Raw genomic sequence first — 23,352 nt, 5'->3', positions numbered from 1 at the left:
CATGAAGTCCACAGATTTATTCAGGTGTGAAATATATATCCATTTCATGAAGATACGTGTGGGTTTGGTTTCTTGTTTTTCTGTTAAAAAAAAAGAAGATGCACCCATTTTGATCTCAAAAGAAAATTGGATCAGCCACATTAGTTTTCACATTCTTTGACAGGAGCAAAGCCAGCACCCAAGAATTATTCACTTGAGTTGCGAGTCTAGGTGTACCCAGAAGTGGACCTCTGAAGAATGAAATCCGAAAGGAGCAGTGACTATGTGTTTCTGTGCTGTCATCCTGACAGTGTTCCTGTGTGAGTCCAAGATGGTGGGAAGGACTTAACCTTTCTCCAGTTTATTAAAAATTCCAGTTACAGCGACCTCCCTCCAGAGAGTGCTGGTTTCATTTCCTATTTATGACCTTGTTATATCTTTAAATTATTAGATAGACTTGTTATTAAATGATACAGGTTACAAAAAACACAGGTCGCTTAATTTACTCTAAATACAGAGAAGAGAATTTCTTCCTGGTACTCTGAGCTTGGATTGCTGTGTCCACTTTAATAATAGTAATGCAGTGAGTGAAACTTCCAAGGGCTGACAGAACTGGAGGAAACCTTGTTTTCTTCCAAACCTCTCAGTCCTTATCTGTTTGTTTTCACCTTATATACTTTTTATTCCATGATTTATCATTGCCTCTTTACTGAGGAATTAGAAAACGGCCTGTGGGGGTGGCGCCTGGGTGGCTCAGTCGGTTGAGCCTCCAACTTCAGCTCAGGTCATGATCTCACAGGTTTGTGGGTTCAAGCCCCGTGTCAGGCTCTGTGCTGACAGCTCAGAACCTGGAGCCTGTTTCTGATTCTGTGTCTCCCTCTCTCTCTGCCCTGCCCCAGCTCACGCTCTGTCTCTCTCTCTCTCTCAAAAAAATAAATAAACATGAAAAAGAAAACAGACTGTAGGACCCAGAGACTGAGATTCTGGAGGGAAGACAGTGCAGAGATTCACTAGGCCATCACGAATGAAATTCCAGACACTGTAGCCCTGGATGAACATGAAGGAGAAAAAAGGGACACATCTAAGAAACCATAAATGGCTATGATGCATTCAGATAGGAAGATCCTATTTACAAAATAAGCCAGGCCGTGGCCTGCCCTCCCAATTTGATCTTTTCCTTGAATTACCTTGTCTTCTCTGCTTCTTAGGTGGTTTTGTTTTTTTGTTTTTTGGGTTTGTTTTTTGCAACTTGGGTAAAGAGCCTAGGGCAGAGTAAGCATTCAGTAAATGTTAGCAATTATTATTTTCTAAATTGTTCTTTTTCTTTTTAATTCATCCAGAGGAGCTTTAAGGTTATTTTGTCATGATCTGAACAGCTGTATGTTTGACTAGGACTGTGTATAAACCTATAAATTTATTTGATATTAGATCTCTCGGTGGAACCACATATTTCTTTTGTTCTTGGTCTTTTTTTTTTTTTCCTACTTTTATGTAAGCTCTACACCCAATGTGGGTCTTGAACTCACAGCCCCAAGATCAAGAGTTGCATGTTCTACTGACTGACCCAGCCGCATGCCCCCTAACCACATATTACTTGTTAAAGTTATCCCTAGGTGTTTTGTATTTGTGAGCTATTTATGGCTTGTGAAGGTGTCTGTCAGGGTTTAACCAGAGAAGCAGAGCCAGTAGGAGATCTACATTAAGACATGTATTTCAAGAAATGGGCTTATGTGATTGTGGGACTAGGTAGGTAAGTCTGAAATCATTAGGGCAGGCCATCAGGAAGAACAGGCTGGAACTCTCAGGCACAGGCTGAAGCTGCTGTCCACAGGTAGTATTTCTGCCTTTTCAGAGAAGCCTCAGCTCCACTGATTGAATCAGGCCCACCTAGATTATCTAGGATAGTCTCCTTTGCTTAAAGTCAGCTGATCATGGTCTTTAATCACATCTACAAAATACATTCACAATAACACCTAGATTAGTATCTTATTCATTAACTCAGGACATTAGACTAGCCAAGTTGACCTATCAAAAACACCATCCCGGTGACCTCATGGAAAAAGCACATGGAGAAGAATAGAGTTCACAAGTCTTACAACACTAACCTGATTTCATTTTCTGGTAAGATTATTAAACTGACCAGTGTTTGGCATTCATTGAGGCACTTAGAAAAATATGTCATAGCCTATAGACTTTGAAGTGTATAATAGGATAGGTGGATTTGAAGCTGTTGATTTATACACTGATATGCATACTGAACGCATTAGAGAATGTTTTCCACTAATAGCTGCTAAATTCTGGGGGTAGCTGGACCTGCCATCTTTTTTTAATTATTGATTTACTAGCATTAAGTTTGTGGGTAACGTAAACCTCAGAGTAGTTACTCTTTCAAATGGCAATCCTGGGATTCTGAAAGCTCTCCACAGTTACAGTGATTGGCCATTGCTAATACAATGACATGGAAATCCATTTCCATCCTTGGGTTCAAACTCAGTTGCATAGGACAAGATCAAAGAGATCTTGTTTTTTTGTGTTTTGGTTTTTTTAAATTAATTGCTTGTTCATTATGAGTCAGTGATAGGATTATGACTATTTAAAGAAACAAGTACTATGTGTCAGTTGAACTGTTGAAGACATTAAGTAAAGCATATTTAGTTTATAAAAGGAAACACATAGCATATTGAGATAGTGATCATTAAAAATTTTTAAATAACCTCTATTAATTATAGTTGGATATATTGGAACAATAACCAGAACACTTTCAAATCAGATTTGAATTTCAGTCTCAGCTCTATAACTAAATAACTGGTGAACCAGGCATAGGAATGTTTTCTCTCAATGTTTCCATTATTTCCATGACTACAGATGGGGAAGTAATACCTACTTCATGAGGAATTGTGAGGAATAATGAAGAGGTATGGGGCTGGGCTTAGCAGAGTTCCTGGCATATAGTAGTTTCTCAAGGAGTCCTCCTTTCTTTTTTCCTTCGTTTCTTGCCTGAAAGAGGAAGACTTGGAATCCGGACACTTTGGTTTTGGGTAACACTGTAAAATAGATAGAGAATATCCTAGGATAAATGGTTATCTTCAGTATCAAAGCTACTCTACACATAGATCTTGTTGTTGACTTATTTTCTGCAAAACCAGATTCATAATAAAAAAAAGGTCCTTTCATTGACAAAAACGTAAATAGGTGTGCCTCTAAGTGTGAGACTATGTGGGAAATGGTCTAATTGTATAGGTTGATAATTGAAATTTGGGGAGTTTATATGCCCAGTTGGTAACCATGACTACTGCCAGGGATCTTTTTCTTGCTCTTTCCTTACCTACTCTTTCATTTTTGTTATACTTTTAAACTAGGGAAAGAATAGTTAACATTTAACTTAAATGCTAAATGTGCTAGTTAACTATTAGATGAGTTAGACTTGGATACCCGGTGACTGAAAACTGAATCCAATGTTATAAAATCCTTCATTTTAAAAAAATTTTATTTATTTATTTATTTATTTATTTATTTATTTATTTATTTATTTATTTTTGAGAGAGAGAGAGAGAGAGAGAGCAAGCGAGTGCACATGCACCCACAGGGGAGGAGCAGAGAGACAGGGAGAGAGAGAATCCCAAGCAGGCTCCATGCTGTCAGCACAGAACCCGACACGGGGCTCTCAGTCCCACAGAGTGAACCAGAACATAATGACCTGAGCTGAAATCAAGAGTCAGAGGCTTAAAAGGGACTGAGCCACTCAGACACCTCTGAAATCTTTCATTTTATATTGCTGAAATTTATATCCCTTTTATAACCTAAAGCCTTTTTGCTATGATTTTAATCCTTTTTACCTTAAAGGCAGGGAGAATTCTCAGCATTTTCATGTAAATTAATTCTTTGTTTATTAGGGCAGGGCTAAATTGCTTGTCAGAAAAACTAAATAATTTCACTTAGGTAGCACTTTGTAACTTTTCTGTGAACTTTGTCTCCCAAGAAAATCCTCTACCCCTGTGCATTTCAAAATGAGAATCACAAAAAGCACAAAAAAGTGGCCAATGGCTACATACTGTCATAGGGAAAACACATAGAGAAAACAAAACTACGTAAATACAGGATGGAAAAAAAGTCTTAGAATATTGAGAGTTAAAGGAGTTCCCTTTGAAACTGGATTCCTTTGTCATTTACATTTGTCGTGTAAATTTCTGTTTCTCTTCCCCAACCTGCTGACCATTTTCCTGCCCACCACTCTGCCTGATCTCTCAACCTGTTACCCTTTGCCTCTCTTTGGAGAACTTCATTTCTGCCATTTACATGTGTAGTATTTTTACTTAATAATATGAACACATCTGGAAAGGCGCCCATGGCCTTTCCACAGGAACTGCACTTCAGGTTGGTGACTGCTCCTTTCCTGACCTTTCTGAGCAGGAAACTCCTCTGCCTCCCCCATTTACCATTGTGTAGAAATAGCACGAGACAGATCATCTAGGCCTTAGAAGCTTGTTTATGCAATTTCCTAGGTGTTCCAAACAGCTAAGCAAATGTCTTTCAAAGAATATCACACTCCTCCCCTCCATGGGGCGCCTGAGTGGCTCAGTCGGTTGAGCATCTGACTTCAGCTCAGGTCATGATCTTCGGGTTCACGAGTTTGAGCCCCACGTCAGGCTCTGTGCTGACAGCTCGGAGCCTGGAGCTTGGTTTGATTCTGTGTCTCTCTCTCTCTCTGCCCCTCCCCCGCTCACACTCTGTCTCTGTCTCTCAAAAATAAATAAACATAAAAAAAATAAATATATATATCACACTCCCTTCTGTGTGATATTCTGGCTGCCAGAGACATGTTCTGAGTTGCTATCTTCTTTCTCTGGGGGAGGAGGGATTTTTGCCCTATCAGTTACCACAGGGTTGACACCTTTTCTTCTGCAGTTGGCTTTTCTCTTCCTTTCCCCTATTCTTATTTCTTTTTTTCACTGTGCAAAAACAAACAGCAACAACAGAAACACTTTGTGTGAGTGTTTGTGAGCTGCATGAGATCAGGGACTTTGTCTTGCTCCCTGGAGTGCCCAGCACCTAGAACAGTGCCTGACAGATAACAAGGAGTCTGTCCTAGGCCAGATGTTAGTCAGACTTCCCTAAGTCCTCTTCTCAACCAATCCTCCGCCTTGGTTCCTCAGCCTCCTCTCCTTTGTTGGGCCACCACAGCTCAGTTGTAGCAAGAATCTCACTAAATCGGTTTAAAGAGAATCCCCTACCCTCCATATCTGATTACCCTTAATATCTGATCAAATTCCTCATTCCTCCCCTATGTGATATCTGATTACCTTGACCTGCCTTCACCACGAATATTAGTAGGTTGTTTTCACTAGCATCCCCCCTACTCCATGTGTCCTCTTAGTGACCACCCCTCTGTCCATTCTGCTCATTGGCTATAAATCCCCAGCTCCCTTGTTTGTATTTGGAGTTAAGCCTGATCTCTCTCTCTCTTATTGCTGTAGTCTTAACACCTCTCTCAGGAGTCCTGAATAAAGCCTTCTTTACCATTTTAACAAGCGTGAGATAATTTTTTTCTTTCATATAGACTCCTAGAAGGTGGGTACCAGTTTGTCTTGAATGATGATGTTGTTTATGGCTCATGGTGCTCAGGTGGCCCTGCTTTATAAGCCATCCTCCATCAGTCACTGGTCATGTTCCTGTAAGCATTTTGAATCTTCTCTTTTCTGGCCTCCTAAAGTTTTTTTAGTTAAATTTTTATCCTTTATGAAACCCTGAGAATGATGAATAAGTACAGACCATGTTTCTCTAGTTGTGTATATTGTATGGGCAGAAGTTTTTCTTTCTCTTTTTCTGTTCCTTGTTTAAGATCAAAAGTGAAGAACCACTTAGGACACCAGGCTGGCGTGACAATTTAATAGTCTGCAGGAGAAAAGACAGCTGGGTCTTGACTCCTGTGATTCTTAATGTGATTCATGCCTGCAGATTAGTTGAAATTAATCATCCTGAACCTTGGAAGCAAATGATTTGTGTCTGGATTTTCGTAGTTATATTTTCTGTATTTAATTAAGAATTTTCAAAATTATATATATATTTCATTTCCTAAGTTTATTATCCAATTTGAATATGCAGTTGACCTTTGAACAACCCAGATTTGAACTCTGCAGGTCCACTAAACGTGGATATTTGGGTTTTCTTTTTTAATAATAAATACAGTATTGTACTATAAGTGTATTTTCTTTTATGACTTTCTTAATATTCACTTTTCTCTAGCTTACTTTATTCTAAGGATACAGTATATAATACGTACAAGATACAAAATATGTGTTAATGGGTTGGTTATGTTATCAGTAAGGCGCCTAGTCAACAGTGGAATGTTAGTAAAATTTCAGGGGAGTCAAAAATTATATGTGGATTTTTGACTGCAGTGGGTTGTTGGTATCCCTAACCCCCACGTTGTTCAGGAGTCAACATATATATAAAGTTACTTCATATCAACTAAATTCAGAATAAATTTTTACAAATTTTCTATATTATAGTTAAGTATCAGGCCTTAGATTTGCTCTTTTTTCAAATATGTGGACTTAAAAAACTTTTATTAAAATTTCATTTATACGTTAAAAATATAAATGATGGTTTTCAACATACTTTTATGCATATTTATCTTGGTGTTCAGTATAAATATTTAACTTATATTTCTAAATGTTTTTACTGGAAAAGTCTGAGACCACTATTTTAAAATTTGGTTGCTTCTGTTGTCTCACACTGTCAACAAATATATGTAAGTCTCAGTCTAAACTGTGGGATTGGGTAAGTGTTACATATTTAGTTACAAAGCACGGTGTAGCATGTATCAGGTGCCCCACTCTGCGCCGTCATTCCTGCTAGATGGTCTCTGTGAGGTAGCCAGTGCACAGTTTCAGGGCTTATCAGCAGTGCTGTGACCTAGCACACAGCGCAGGCTCACAGTTGGGACATCTCTGCGGTCTGAAGACTCTAAACGCCCTCCCTTTCCCCTCTGTTTTCTTTCTTTTGTTCCGTCTCTCTTTGGTTCTTTCACTTTTCTGTGAAAGTTCAGATCCTTCATTTCCTATTGTTAAGGTGAACAGCAACAAAAGAGATGCTGACCATTTGGCCCTATTCTGAATGCATTTAAACTTGTGTTAGAAGTTTTGAAATAGAATCCTTAGGAAGCAATTATTAGGTGAAAAGCACTATCAATGTCTAAAGTCCTTGTTAGTAACGTAACACACTTAGCACACCAACGTAGCCATCTTAGGACAGCCCTGAAGTGGTCTTTGCTCCTATCTCAGCATTTATGGAGCATTTGGCAGAAACGACAGATGGTGCTGACATGACTGATTTTTGTAAGGAAATACCAGCTTATCTTTACTTCATCCAGACTTTCACTAACCTGTCTCTCTGCTTTTTCCTTTTTTGCTGAAAATTCGATCCTTTTAGACTGATGAAGTTTTTAGCACTCAGCCTGTCTTTGTTTTAGTGCTTCCGTGTCATTAATGAAAAATGGCTCTCTTCTGCATAAAAAATTAGTCTACACTACATGCTACGCATACAAGGAAGCTCGGTGTTTTTGGACACTGAAGTTGTTCCTTCAGCTGTCTCTAGCTAATGCCGGGCACGTGACCTCTTGTTTCTCAGTAGCTGAGACAACGCTGACTCGTGTTTCATGCCTTACGGGGCTTGGGCATCTTTTGTGGGGGGGGGTGTGGAAAGTGGGAAATAAATTTGGGAAACTTGAAACAAACAAAGTTGTCCAAAGTTTAGCAAACTCAGCTGAGTGTTAAGAGCCAGCCCAACAGGCGAGGAGGGCTTCTGTGAAAGGCAGGGAGTTATTAAAAAATAGTATGTGTTTCAGAGTGGGAATGTAAAAAAAGCAAAAAGAATTGGAACATCAAAAGACAGCATAAAAATAAGCAAAACATTAATTTTGAAGTAAAATATAAATAAATATAAAAATATAAGTAATAGTGACAAAACTAGTATTTTTTTCTAATTTTAAAATTAGTGATTCTAAAGGCTTATTCTAGGAAAATAGCTACGTGCTGTGACAGATGGAAATTAGATTTTAAAAGTTCACTATTAACAAGTCATGCTGTTCAGAAGCCACATTTAGCTTATTCTTGCCATTTGAAGAATGTTGGGATTATTTGGAATAGTAGTAAGTATTGACTATTTAACATTTTCTGCATGCCAGATTCTGAGCTACAACTGTAGATAATTCATTTAGTCTTCTTTTTTTTTTTTTTTTTACAGTACATCCCCATGACATTTATTTTATAACTGTAAGTTTGTACCTTTTGACCCCCTTCATTCATTTTGCCCACCTCCCAACCTCCTTCCGCCTTTCTTGACAACCACTAGTCTGTTCTCTGTATCTGTTTTGTGATTGTTTTTTTTAAAATTTCATATATAATTCTATATATGAATACCATATGATATTTGTCTTTCTTGGACTTACTTCATGTAGAATAATACCTCAAGTTCCATCAACGTCGTCACAAGTGGCGAGATTTCATTGTGTATGTGTGGTCTTTATTCATTTACAGGCACAGGTTGTTTCCACATCTTGACTATTGTAAATAATACTGAAATGAGCATACGGGCTCATATCTCCTTTTGATTTAATGTTCATTTTCTCTGTATAAATACCTTGAAGTGGAGTTACTGGGTCATATATAAAAAATAGTTATATTTTTAATTCTTTCAGGAACTTCCATACTGATTTTTATAGTGGCTGCACCAGTTTGCATTCCTGCCAAGAGTTCAACAGTTTCTCTTTCTACACATCCTCACCACCACTTGTTATTTTTTCTTTTTTTTTTTTTTTTGATAATAGTCATTTTAACAGGTGTGAGGTAATAGCTCCTTGTGGTTTTGATTTAAATTTTCCTAATGATTAATGATGTTGAACAGCTTTTCATGTGCCTGTTGGCACCTAATTGGATTTTTTATTAGAGTTTTATGAGTTCTTCATATACTTTGTTTTTGTTTTTTTTTTTTTTATGAAATTTATTGACAAATTGGTTTCCATACAACACCCAGTGCTCATCCCAAAAGGTGCCCTCCTCAATACCCATCACCCACCCTCTCCTCCCTCCCACCCCCCATCAACCCTCAGTTTGTTCTCAGTTTTTAAGTCTCTTATGCTTTGGCTCTCTCCCATTCTAACCTCTTTTTTTTTTTTTTTCCTTCCCCTCCCCCATGGGTTCCTGTGAAGTTTCTCAGGATCCACATAAGAGTGAAACCATATGGTATCTGTCTTTCTCTGTATGGCTTATTTCACTTAGCATCACACTCTCCAGTTCCATCCACGTTGCTACGAAAGGCCATATTTCATTTTTTCTCATTGCCACGTAATATTCCATTGTGTATATAAACCACAATTTCTTTATCCATTCATCAGTTGATGGACATTTAGGCTCTTTCCATAATTTGGCTATTGTTGAGAGTGCTGCTATGAACATTGGGGTACAAGTGCCCCTATGCATCAGTGCTCCTGTATCCCTTGGATAAATTCCTAGCAGTGCTATTGCTGGGTCATAGGGTAGGTCTATTTTTAATTTTCTGAGGAACCTCCACACTGCTTTCCAGAGCGGCTGCACCAATTTGCATTCCCACCAACAGTGCAAGAGGGTTCCCGTTTCTCCACATCCTCTCCAGCATCTATAGTCTCCGGATTTGTTCATTTTGGCCACTCTGACTGGCGTGAGGTGATACCTGAGTGTGGTTTTGATTTGTATTTCCCTGATAAGGAGCGACGCTGAACATCTTTTCATGTGCCTGTTGGCCATCCGGATGTCTTCTTTAGAGAAGTGTCTATTCATGTTTTCTGCCCATTTCTTCACTGGGTTATTTGTTTTTCGGGTGTGGAGTTTGGTGAGCTCTTTATAGATTTTGGATACTAGCCCTTTGTCCGATATGTCATTTGCGAATATCTTTTCCCATTCCGTTGGTTGCCTTTTAGTTTTGTTGGTTGTTTCCTTGGCTGTGCAGAAGCTTTTTATCTTCATAAGGTCCCAGTAATTCACTTTTGCTTTTAATTCCCTTGCCTTTGGGGATGTGTCCAGTAAGAGATTGCTACGACTGAGGTCAGAGAGGTCTTTTCCTGCTTTCTCCTCTAAGGTTTTGATGGTTTCCTGTCTCACATTTAGGTCCTTTATCCATTTTGAGTTTATTTTTGTGAATGGTGTGAGAAAGTGGTCTAGTTTCAACCTTCTGCATGTTGCTGTCCAGTTCTCCCAGCACCATTTGTTAAAGAGGCTGTCTTTTTTCCATTGGATGTTCTTTCCTGCTTTGTCAAAGATGAGTTGGCCATACGTTTGTGGGTCTAGTTCTGGGGTTTCTATTCTATTCCATTGGTCTATGTGTCTGTTTTGGTGCCAATACCATGCTGTCTTGATGATGACAGCTTTGTAGTAGAGGCTAAAGTCTGGGATTGTGATGCCTCCTGCTTTGGTCTTCTTCTTCAAAATTCCTTTGGCTATTCGGGGCCTTTTGTGGTTCCATATGAATTTTAGGATTGCTTGTTCTAGTTTCGAGAAGAATGCTGGTGCAATTTTGATTGGGATTGCATTGAATGTGTAGATAGCTTTGGGTAGTATTGACATTTTGACAATATTTATTTTTCCAATCCATGAGCAGGGAATGTCTTTCCATTTCTTTAAATCTTCTTCAATTTCCTTCATAAGCTTTCTATAGTTTTCAGCATACAGATCCTTTACATCTTTGGTTAGATTTATTCCTAGGTATTTTATGCTTCTTGGTGCAATTGTGAATGGGATCAGTTTCTGTATTTGTCTTTCTGTTGCTTCATTGTTAGTGTATAAGAATGCAACTGATTTCTGTACATTGATTTTGTATCCTGCAACTTTGCTGAATTCCTGTATCAGTTCTAGCAGACTTTTGGTGGAGTCTGTCGGATTTTCCATGTATAATATCATGTCATCTGCAAAAAGCGAAAGCTTGACTTCATCTTTGCCAATTGTGATGCCTTTGATTTCCTTTTGTTGTCTGATTGCTGATGCTAGAACTTCCAGCACTATGTTAAACAGCAGCGGTGAGAGTGGGCATCCTTGTCGTGTTCCTGATCTCAGGGAAAAAGCTCTCAGTTTTTCCCGGTTGAGGATGATGTTAGCTGTGGGCTTTTCATAAATGGCTTTTATGATCTTTAAGTATGTTCCTTCTATCCCGACTTTCTCAAGGGTTTTTATTAAGAAAGGGTGCTGGATTTTGTCGAAGGCCTTTTCTGCATCGATTGACAGGATCATATGGTTCTTCTCTTTTTTTTTGTTAATGTGATGTATCACGTTGATTGATTTGCGAATGTTGAACCAGCCCTGCATCCCAGGAATGAATCCCACTTGATCATGGTGAATAATTCTTTTTATATGCCGTTGAATTCGATTTGCTAGTACCTTATTGAGAATTTTTGCATCCATATTCATCAGGGATATTGGCCTGTAGTTCTCTTTTTTTACTGGGTCTCTGTCTGGTTTAGGAATCAAAGTAATACTGGCTTCATAGAATGAGTCTGGAAGTTTTCCTTCCCTTTCTATTTCTTGGAATAGCTTGAGAAGGATAGGTATTATCTCTGCTTTAAACGTCTGGTAGAACTCCCCTGGGAAGCCATCTGGTCCTGGACTCTTATTTGTTGGGAGATTTTTGATAACCGATTCAATTTCTTCGCTGGTTATGGGTCTGTTCAAGCTTTCTATTTCCTCCTGATTGAGTTTTGGAAGAGTGTGGTTGTTCAGGAATTTGTCCATTTCTTCCAGGTTGTCCAGTTTGTTGGCATATAATTTTTCATAGTATTCCCTGATAATTGTTTGTATCTCTGAGGGATTGGTTGTAATAATTCCATTTTCATTCATGATTTTATCTATTTGGGTCATCTCCCTTTTCTTTTTGAGAATCCTGGCTAGAGGTTTGTCAATTTTGTTTATTTTTTCAAAAAACCAACTCTTGGTTTCGTTGATCTGCTCTACAGTTTTTTTAGTTTCTATATTGTTTATTTCTGCCCTGATCTTTATTATTTCTCTTCTTCTGCTGGGCTTAGGCTGCCTTTGCTGTTCTGCTTCTAGTTCCTTTAGGTGTGCTGTTAGATTTTGTATTTGGGATTTTTCTTGTTTCTTGAGATAGGCCTGGATTGCAATGTATTTTCCTCTCAGGACTGCCTTTGCTGCGTCCCAAAGCGTTTGGATTGTTGTATTTTCATTTTCATTTGTTTCCATATATTTTTTAATTTCTTCTCTAATTGCCTGGTTGACCCACTCATTCGTTAGTAGGGTGTTCTTTAACCTCCATGCTTTTGGAGGTTTTCCAGACTTTTTCCTGTGGTTGATTTCAAGCTTCATAGCATTGTGGTCTGAAAGTAAGCATGGTATAATTTCAATTCTTGTAAACTTATGAAGAGCTGTTTTGTGACCCAGTATATGATCTATCTTGGAGAATGTTCCATGTGCACTCGAGAAAAAAGTATATTCTGTTGCTTTGGGATGCAGAGTTCTAAATATATCTGTCAAGTCCATCTGATCCAATGTCTCATTCAGGGCCCTTGTTTCTTTATTGACCGTGTGTCTAGATGATCTATCCATTTCTGTAAGTGGTGTATTAAAGTCCCCTGCAATTACCACATTCTTATCAATAAGGTTGCTTATGTTTATGAGTAATTGTTTTATATATTTGGGGGCTCCGGTATTCGGTGCATAGACATTTATAATTGTTAGCTCTTCCTGATGGATAGACCCTGTAACTATTATATAATGTCCTTCTTCATCTCTTGTTACAGCCTTTAATTTAAAGTCTAGTTTGTCTGATATAAGTATGGCTACTCCAGCTTTCTTTTGGTTTCCAGTCGCATGATAAATAGTTCTCCATCCCCTCACTCTCAATCTAAAGGTGTCCTCAGGTCTAAAATGAGTCTCTTGTAGACAGCAAATAGATGGGTCTTGTTTTTTTATCCATTCTGATACCCTATGTCTTTTGGTTGGCGCATTTAATCCATTTACATTCAGTGTTATTATAGAAAGATACGGGTTTAGAGTCATTGTGATGTCTGTATGTTTTATGCTTATAGTGATGTCTCTGGGACTTTGTCTCACAGGGTCCCCCTTAGGATCTCTTGTAGGGCTGGTTTAGTGGTGACAAATTCCTTCAGTTTTTGTTTGTTTGGGAAGACCTTTATCTCTCCTTCTATTCTAAATGACAGACTTGCTGGATAAAGGATTCTCGGCTGCATATTTTTTCTGTCTAGCACCCTGAAAATCTCGTGCCAATTCTTTCTGGCCTGCCAAGTTTCAAAAGAGAGATCAGTCACGAGTCTTATAGGTCTCCCTTTATATGTGAGGGCACGTTTACCCCTTGCTGCTTTCAGAATTTTCTCTTTATCCTTGTATTTTGCCAGTTTCACTATGATATGTCGTGCAGAAGATCGATTCAAGTTACGTCTGAAGGGAGTTCTCTGTGCCTCTTGGATTTCAATGCCTTTTTCCTTCCCCAGTTCAGGGAAGTTCTCAGCTATTATTTCTTCAAGTACCCCTTCAGCACCTTTCCCTCTCTCTTCCTCCTCTGGGATACCAATTATGCGTATATTATTTCTTTTTAGTGTATCACTTAATTCTCTAATTTTCCCCTCATACTCCTGGATTTTTTTATCTCTCTTTTTCTCAGCTTCCTCTTTTTCCATAACTTTATCTTCTAGTTCACCTATTCTCTCCTCTGCCTCTTCAAGCCGAGCTGTGGTGGTTTCCATTTTGTTATGCATTTCGTTTAAAGCGTTTTTCAGCTCCTCGTGACTGTTCCTTAGTCCCTTGATCTCTGTAGCAAGAGATTCTCTGCTGTCCTGTATACTGTTTTCAAGCCCAGCGATTAATTTTATGACTATTATTCTAAATTCACTTTCTGTTATGTTATTTAAGTCCTTTTTGATCAGCTCATTAGCTGTTGTTATTTCCTGGAGATTCTTCTGAGGGGAATTCTTCCGCTTGGTCATTTTGGATAGTCCCTGGCGTGGTGAGGACCTGCAGGGCACTTCCCCTGTGCTGTGGTGTATAACTGGAGTTGGTGGGCGGGGCCGCAGTCAGACCTGATGTCTGCCCCCAGCCCACCGCTGGGGCCACAGTCAGACTGGTGTGTGCCTTCTCTTCCCCTCTCCTAGGGGCGGGATTCACTGTGGGGTGGTGTGGCTCGTCTGGGCTACTTGCACCCTGCCAGGCTTGTGATGCTGGGGATCTGGCGTATTAGCTGGGGTGGGTAGGCAAGGTGCTCGGGGGCAGGAGGGGCAGGCTTAGATCGCTTCTCCTTGGGTGATCCACTTCAGGAGGGGCCCTGTGGCAGCAGGAGGGAGTCAGATCCGCTGCCGGAGGTTTGGCTCCGCAGAAGCGCAGAGTTGGGTGTTTGCGCGGAGCGAGCAAGTTCCCTGGCAGGAACCAGTTCCCTTTGGGATTTCGGCTGGGGGATGGGCGGGGGAGATGGCGCTGGCGAGCGCCTTTGTTCCCCACCAAACTGAGCTCTGTTGTCAGGGGGCTCAGCAGCTCTCCCTCCCTTTGTCCTCCAGCCTTCCCGCTTTCCGAGCAGAGCTGTTAACTTATGACCTCCCAGACGCTAAGTCGCGCTTGTTGTGGGAACACAGTCCGTCAGGCCCCTCCGCTTTTGCAAGCCAGATTCGGTGGCTGTGCTTGGCCGGCGAGCCGCCCCTCCGCCCCGGCTCCCTCCCGCCAGTCCGTGGAGCGCGCACCGCCTCACCGCCCTTCCTACCCTCTTCCGTGGGCCTCTCGTCTGCGTTTGGCTCCGGCGACTCTGTTCTGCCAATCCTCTGGCGGTTTTCTGGGTTATTTAGGCAGATGTAGATGGAATCTAAGTGATCAGCAAGACGTGCGGTGAGCCCAGCGTCCTCCTAAGCCGCCATCTTGCCGCCGACCCCTCATTTAGTCTTCTCAACAACCTCTAAGGAGCACATGTTGTTATCTCCAGGAAACTGGGGATGGGGAGGCCAGTTCACTTCCCTGATGCCATGCAAAGATTCAGACTCAGGTCAGTTGACACTCCCAAGCCCGTGTTCTGACTGTCACTGTGAGGCAGCTGGGATGGAAGGAAGGTGTCTGGCCAAGGAGAACAACAGCGTTCTGCCCTCCAAGTTTCAGAGCCTGACTTCACTTTGCATTTGTTTATTGTTATTATATAGTGTTTCATAAAGTATAAAAGCACTTTTAGCTCCTGTTGCTAGAGAGCTTACAAAACATTTTCTATGAAACAAAGTTAATACCATTGATTTTAACAGGAAGCAATAAAAAGTAATGAGTTTGCTCTAGGGAAAGCATAAGATGACTTATTTTAAGCTAACCTTCCCTCAGCAAACAAATCATTCTCCCACCAAGAATCAGGTCTATAAAAAGTCATTTTAACTTACACAGGGAGAAGTTTGGGAATTGAATTCTGTTGGCGTCAGAGTGAATAATGCCACTTACAAAAAAAAGAACCTCAGGAAAGGATGGTAAAAGTGAGATGGTTTGGGAGTTAAGCCATGTTTCTTTTTTAAGAGTAATTTTTCCATTTTCCATTTAAATCAATAGCGTTCTAACTTGCGAATAGCAAAACTGAGTGAGCCCCATTGTTCAACTGAAATACCATTTCTCTTGAATTATTTTGTGCCAAATCCCTGAGGAGCAAGGTTTTCAGGGGAGCAAAAAGATTCCGTGAATGCCATTTTAAACATGCAGCCCCATGGGGGCCAGTACTTTGAATCCCATTTGTATAAATCCAGCCACATACCTAAATTCAAATGAATTTATGACTTGTAGTATTTATTTATGACTCAGGTTAATACTCCAGGATTTGATGGTAGATAATGACCACAAACTTTGTTGTTTTGGTGTTCCCTGGGGCTTGATTATTTAAAACGAGTGTGCCACATCTTCAGGCTCACCTGATTATACAGAGGTACTGAAGGAAATTTCTGTGTATTGCCTTTAGTAGATATTTCAATGACTTTTTGTGTTGGGGGTGGGTGGCTAGGGTCGTAATAAATATCACTATAATGCCTGCAAGACCTTTTCAGGCAGAAACCATAAGATGGTTACTTTGAGAAGTAAAGGTTGCACATCAGGAAATGTTTTATTGTCAGGGGGATATTTAAGGAATCTGACATTTTTCTGAACCAAGATTCTGTGTCTACAAATGTCATAGTCCAGAAAATTGTGATTCATCATTCTTAGTGTAAACAAATGTACCTTTCTGATTACCTGCAGTTCTTGTGTTGCCAGCTAATTTTTTACTTATTTACTTAGTCTTCTAAGGAACAGTTTTTGGGTTTTTCCCCTTTTAAAGCATTGTTTTATGTAAATTAAAATGAAATTATCTTTGAGCGGTCACCTGTGTTTGAGGTTAGCAGTTTGTTACTGAAAAGAAAATTGAAACTTAAATTCACAGCATAACCTTTATAAAAATTAATTATAAGGATTTCTCTTTGAAGGAGTTCAGCAAATTATATATTCTGAGTAACCTCCCAATTAAAACAACTGAAATGCTGTAAAAAGCTTATAAAATATCTTTTTAAATATATTGCAAAGTTGGCACAAAAAAAGAGAAACCATAGAGACCAAAGACAAGATGAATGCAGGAATCCTGGATTGTTCCAGAATGTTCCTGGGCTTTGCAGGTTAAGTTTCCATCTGATGGCCACACAGGGCAAGGGGGATAGAAGATAAAGGCCTCTGGTTCTCCATATTGGAGAATCTAATGAGAGATATCCTCCATGTAATGGTGATTAAGAAATAAACTACCAGTGGTGGAGCTGGGAGCAAGAGGTGGGGGAAAGGGAGGGTATGGGAAGAAAACCCACCTATCTTTACATTAGCACTAGGGAAGGAGAGGGAGGGGCAGGATGTGAATTCTCCTAAAACATGAGAAAGGCTGACATGGGTACAGGTTATCTTGATTATCCCCTCTGAGGTCCAAAAATCCTCAGGCTAAGAATTTAATTTAAAGCGCTCCCAGATTGGTTGCCTCTCAGCAGGCAAACGGAAGCCAAATACGGTAGCATTCTGGAAGAATGCTACTTTAACTCAGGCCTCCAAGAATTCCCATAGATATTGTTTCAAGGGAAATCATTTCACAGTCAAAACTCACACACACACACACACACACACACACACACACACACAAAGAAATCACAAATCAGACAAAGAAACTCACCAGCATGAGAAATAGAGCAACAGAAGCACCGAGTGGAATTATCACATCCTAACGTAAATACATTTTAAATTTAAATACACTTTAAAAAGTAAACAATGTGATGCTACTTTTACAAAAAATAAACAAGAAGCTTGGAAGCATAAGCAAGAAACAACATCCTGTAAAGAATAACCCAACAGAGTGGAAGAAGACCAAGTAGAATTTCTGTAAAAAATATGATTATTAATGTTAAAAAATTGAGGCATTAGGTTGAAGAAATTAGACACAGCTGAAGAGAGAATTAATGAAATAGAATATGGATGTAAAGAAATTTTACTTCCCACCAAGCAGTGGGACACATGACTGGTTAAGAGAGTTGAAAAAGAAAAATCTTTTCAGAAATGATAAACGACATAATTGGGACCAGTCATTCTGCAGAGGACAACTTGCCCAAGATGTTACTATGAAAATCACATAGTTGTCTTAACATCGAAGTAGACTTTAAAAATAAAAAGTAAAAAGCATTGCTAAAGTTAAAACTTCATAACCATAAAGAGCTCAATTGGGTTTTATTTAAATATAATAATTCTAATTTGGTATGTATTGAACAGCATGCTTTCAAACTACAGAGGGCAGAAATTAACAGAAATACAAGTAAAAATTAAACAAATCTAATCTATAATCATAGAGGAACATTTTAAGACCTCTTCTCTGCCTGCTAGAAAAAAAATGGCTCCCCAAATCAGTAAATACATGGATTTGAACAATGTGATTAACATATGACTTAATAGACATATTTGGCATATCACACCCAAAATCTGCAAAATATACATTCTTTTCAGTCACAGGAACATTTAAAAATCCTTAAAGGAAAATAATTAGACCCTAAAAGTTTTTCTTAGCAAATTTCAAAAGATTAAAAATCATACAGTGTGTTTTTCGAGCACAATCAGATTTAGCCAGAAGTCACTTGCAATGACCACAGGATGTAAAACTCTCACAAACATGTCATGTGAAAGAAATCAGACACAAAAGAATACATATTGTATGACTTCACCATACATGAAATTCAAGGATAAGATAAAATTAGACTGTAGTGTTTATGGATACATATTGGAGCAGGAAAAGAACAAAGAAAAATAAAGTAAATAATGTAAAATTCAGAATGATGGTTACCTTTGGTGGGGGAGAGGCTTGTTCAGAGCATCATGGTGCAAAAAGTTCCCCCTCACTCTATTTTGAAAAATGACTGTTTTGGGGCGCCTGGGTGGCGCAGTTGGTTGGGCGTCCGACTTCAGCCATGTCATGATCTCGCGGTCCGTGAGTTCGAGCCCCGCGTCGGGCTCTGGGCTGATGGCTCAGAGCCTGGAGCCTGTTTTCGATTCTGTGTCTCCCTCTCTCTCTGCCCCTCCCCCGTTCATGCTCTGTCTCTCTCTGTCCCAAAAATAAAATAAAAAAATGTTGAAAAAAAATTTAAAAAAAAAAAAAAGAAAAATGTTTTAACGTGTATGTTCTTTCAAATGAACCTTAGGATGATATTGTCAAATTCCCTAAAAATCTCATTTGAATTTTGATTGGAATTATGTTAAATTTATAGATTTCCTCTGGGATTATTTGCACCTTTGAAATATTGAGTCTTCCCATCTAGAGGTATGGTATGTGTTTCTAGTTCTTCAGGGTTTTGTTGTTGTTGTTGTTTTAAGATTTCTTAGGAAGATTTTAGAGCTTTCTTCATATAGATTCCACATTTCATGTTAAGTGCATTCCTAAGTATTAATTTTGCTTCTGTTGTACAAGAGGGCCCCTCCTCACCCCATATTTTCTGACTGGTTATTGCTGGCATATTAGAAAGCTATAGATTTTATTTAGCTTGCTTATCTTATTAGTTTTAATTCTGTCATTTTTTTTTTTTTACAAATTTTTAAATTTTTATTTTTGAGAGACAGAGCAAGAGAGAGACAGAATGTGAGCGGGGGAGGGGCAGAGAAAGAGGGAGACACAGAATCCGAAGCAGGCTCCAGGCTCTGAGCTGTCAGCACAGAGCCTGACGTGGGGCTCGAACCCACCAACTGTGAGATCATGACCTGAGCTGAAGTCGGACGCTCAACCGACTGAGTCACCCAGGCACCCCTGGTCATTCATTTTTAAATATTTGTTGAGTTTTTGTTGTGGGGTAGGTATTAGTAATCACTTTACGCTAATTTTTTTAATTTACTTACTCATCCTAGTTTACAGTTGAGAAAATAAAGCTTAGTAGAGAATAAAGAGATTGCTCAAGGTCACACAACTAAATAATGGAGCTGGGGTTTTAATTCAGTTATGTCTGACCAAAAAAAAAAAAAAAAATCTCTTTCCTCTATGGGAGTATATTTTTCTTGATAAATTTAATTCAACCAAATATCACATAAAGATATTATGCTATGGAGATGAAGGAGACAATGTAAAATCACCTTGAAAGATTCAAGGATAAAAATGAACTACCAAATTAATATAGCAATTTCACTGAGAAATTTAAGGTAGGAGATTAATTAGAGAATAGCTAAGATCTGGCAGTGCCTTTCAGTAGTTTAGAAATCATCGAGCTCTTTTGTTTATAAAACTTTTAAAATGTACTCTCTGAATATCTACATGTGATACACAGATATCACAGTGTTTTTTATTTATTTATATTTTTTATTTTTATAAATGGCATTTAAGGTGTGGATGTGTGTGTGTGCGGGGGGGGGGGGGTGTCTGTGTGGAGGATGTGTGTCTGTGTTTGTATTTGTACCTGGGTTTGAGTGTGTGTGTGTGTGGAGGGGGATGTCTAGGTATGAGTGTGTGGGTGTGCATGTCTTGGTGTGTGAAATCATCCTGGTTGGGAGCCGCCGCCATAGACCGAAGACATGGAGGCGAATGACGAAGATGGGGGATGGTGTAGTGGCAGTCCGGGTAGAAAGAAGTGCTTGGCTTTGAGATATTCGGGTAGAAGAGGATTTATCAGATTACCTGGGGCAGGGGGCTGAGAGGAGAAGTCCTTTAGTCTCTTTCAGGTTTCTCATGAAAAATATTTTCCTCATATTTTTAAAACCTTACAATTTACCTGCACTTGTCTTTGCTCTTTCTCAAGGCTTAGATCTTTTCAGATATTTTGTCTGCTTTACGTTCGGTGGACAGAGAAAACCTGCCCTCCCTTCGCCACATGTAAACCACACCATTTTAAACATAGGAGAGGTGACAGGGATGCTTGCTCTCTCACCAGGAATCCTGAAGTGGGTGAAACTGATCGACAACTTTGAAGGAGAATATGACTATGTGACCAATGAGGGGACGCTGTTCACCTTCAAGACAAATCGCCATTCGCCCAACTATCGCCTGATCAACATCGACTTCACGGATCCTGAGGAGTCTAAGTGGAAAGTGCTTGTGCCTGAGCACGAGAAAGATGTCTTAGGTAAGATTGCATACTACTTGAACACTGCGCGCTTTGGGTTTTGGTGAGAAGGTGAACACATTGTTACATCTCTCCTTCTTTGGTGACCTGTTAGAAGGCAAAGAACTTTCAGCCTTCAGTCTTTGAGAATGAAGTGTCTAAGTAGCGTAACCAAGTATTTACTAGACGACATCTTTGTGGCTAGTACAATGTCATGCAGGGCCTTCGTAAAAATTGTGGGGGTATGAATCCAGGCTTTCCTTTTTTTTTTTTTAAATTTATTTTGAGAGAGCGCGTGCACATGTGCGTGAGCAGGGGAGGGGCAGGGGGGGGCGGGGAGAGAGAATCCCAAGCAGGCTCTGCACTGATAGCAGAGGTTCAATCCCACTAACTGTGAGATCATGCCCTGCGCCGAAATCAAGAGTCAGACGCTTAACGACCAAGTCACCCAGGTGCCCCTGAATCCAGGCTTTCAAAGGTAGTCTTTTTAAATATCAGTTGTCTCTGTGTAATTATTGTTTGATAATAATCATTAATATTTAATTTTTTAAACTATTTAGAATTCTTAGCTTTTAGCTTTTGAATAACCTTTGGCTGTTTGTATTATACCCGTTGTAGATCTCAGAGTGGATTTACAGTCCTGTTATTAGAAGAGAGAATAGACGGGGTGTGCCTGGGTGGCTCAGTTAACCGTCTGACAACGGGTCAGGTCACGATCTCATGGTCCACGGGTTCAGGCCCTGTGTCGGGCTCTGTGCTGACAGCTTACGGCCTAGAGCCTGCTTCAGATTCTGTGTCTCCCTCTCTCTCTGCCCCTCCCTTGCTCATGCTCTCTCTGTCTGTCTGTCTCTCTCTCTGTCTCAAAAATGAATAAAAATTTAAAAAAGAATAGACTATTGTCATATTTAATTGGAATCCATTGCAGTTGCTGCTGTGTGCAGTGAGCTACATTAGCCTCCTGAGACCCTTCCTTCTTTATCAATTGTTTCAGAGTGCCCTTAAGTTCCCTTTTATTCTTTTTCTCTGTGATTTTTGAAAAATGATATGCTGCTTTATAAATTATTCATTGCCTGAAAGCTAGTTTGATTAGAATAAGGCTCACTAATTTTGCTACAGGTTTTTACACAAAAGGAGAGTCCCTGTACCTTCAAGCCAATGAAGAGTTTACTCATTGGAGGTGAACTTGTGTTAATGGATTGACTAGGGCAAAATCTGGGGCCATCCCAAAATGTGAAGGTATAAGATATAAAATTAGGAAAATAACTTCTTTTGAGATATGCAAAGCAGTTCTGTTGCCAATAAAGCAGTTCTTAATGTGTTTCCAGTGAATTAAAGCACAAGTGTTAGGTCCAGGTTTGTATCCTGGAAAAGTAAGGGACTCTTTCTCCCTTGGCTCAAGCCAGTACATTCTGTGCTCAGCACATTATACCTGGCCTTGCTCAGAGGGAGAAGGGGAATGTGGGCAGGTGATTACGACTGACCATCCAGGGATGGCCTCCTGCTAGGCCCTTGGCTCTGGAAGAAGCAATACTCTGGGTGTTTGCTTGAGATTCTCCTCAGCCCCTGGGCATCTGGCTGCACCCCACCACCATCTTGTGTACTGAGTCTCCATACCGCTCTGGGCAGCTCTGTTGGATAGGACCCAAGATGACCCCATGCCTGCTCTTTCCTGCAAAACCCACATCTGCAACTCTGAGGCAGCAGCACATCCTGGGCCATTCCCCAGAACTACTTAGGTGGCCCCTCCCCTTGCTTTCTAGATGTTCAGCCATAGTCCCTTTAGCTTCTCAGGTTTGGATTAGGCATCAGCTAACAAGGTAATAAGCTCTAATAGGGATGGGGACTTAGAGCATGGCAGGAGCTCTCTTCAAGGAAATCCCTCCACCTTTCTCCTCAAAATCTTCCATTCTCCCTCTGACCCTCATGTATATTTGGTTCAGGGATCCATGAGCCAAGGAATGGTGGGGGGGGGGGGGGTGGGGGTGGTGTGGTTGTTCAGGGATCCATGAGCCAAGGAATAGGGGTTTGGTTGTTGATGTGAGGAATCTGGTTTGTATTGACATTGGTAGGCTGATGGCTTCTGTCCAAATTGAGACAGAATGTCTGTCCAAGGATAGTAAAAGCCAGTGTTTAGTGAGTGCTTCCTAAGTACCCACGTGAATTGACTTCACATTTGGTGGGTCCAGGTGAGCCTTCAGTGTTATAAATCCTCATGTAAGGTGCCCTTGGCGTTTTTCAGGTGCAAGTCAGGTTGCACTCACGATCCTCATGTAGAAAGCTATCTTAGATAGAAATATTTGCCAAGGCATGTGAGTTTTCTGCCTTTTAAAGTCCCAAAGAAGTGGTTTTAAGTATGTCTTAAGGTGACATCCTCTTTCACTTTGTAGATCTAATGAGATGTACCATCAGTGCTTGGGGATTTTGCGGGGGTTGGTGGGGGGTGATATATTTTTATAATCTTCCTTCTGAAAGGTTATAAGTTCTTTAGACTAGAAAGGGAAAACCTTCAATATTCACTAGAACTCATCAATTCAAAGAGAAGCGCTGTTGAATTTGCTATATATCATTAGCTCAGAATGCCCTGTTGAGAATAAAAACTAGCGATGAGTCATAAAGTCAGAGCTTTTATTAATGACAGTCTGCAAATCACCTTGTCATTTTCTTATTCAGTCTCCGTTTTATAATTCTGATGTGCTTGCAGTTAACACAGAGTGATTATTCTTTGACAGAAATAATTTACTTCAGTTCCCCACCCCCCCACCCCCCACCCCCGTACTTTCTTTAAAGCATTAAGGCCACCT

The 23,352-nt window shown here is 39.9% G+C and overlaps 1 protein-coding gene across 1 annotated transcript in view; it reads left to right on the top strand.

Annotated features, from left to right (window-relative positions):
* PREP (prolyl endopeptidase) overlaps nt 1–23,352 on the top strand; it is a 126,216-nt gene that overhangs the window by 52,231 nt on the left and 50,633 nt on the right. The window contains exon 8 of the mRNA XM_047860322.1: nt 20,381–20,572. Coding sequence (XP_047716278.1) covers nt 20,381–20,572 — 192 coding nt within the window. The remainder of the gene's footprint in view (nt 1–20,380; nt 20,573–23,352) is intronic.

Source organism: Prionailurus viverrinus, chromosome B2, assembly GCF_022837055.1.
Source record: "Prionailurus viverrinus isolate Anna chromosome B2, UM_Priviv_1.0, whole genome shotgun sequence".
Lineage (NCBI taxonomy): Eukaryota > Metazoa > Chordata > Mammalia > Carnivora > Felidae > Prionailurus > Prionailurus viverrinus.
The sequence above is the reverse complement of the archived record's forward strand: the minus strand, read 5'-3'. Positions and strand labels throughout refer to the sequence as shown.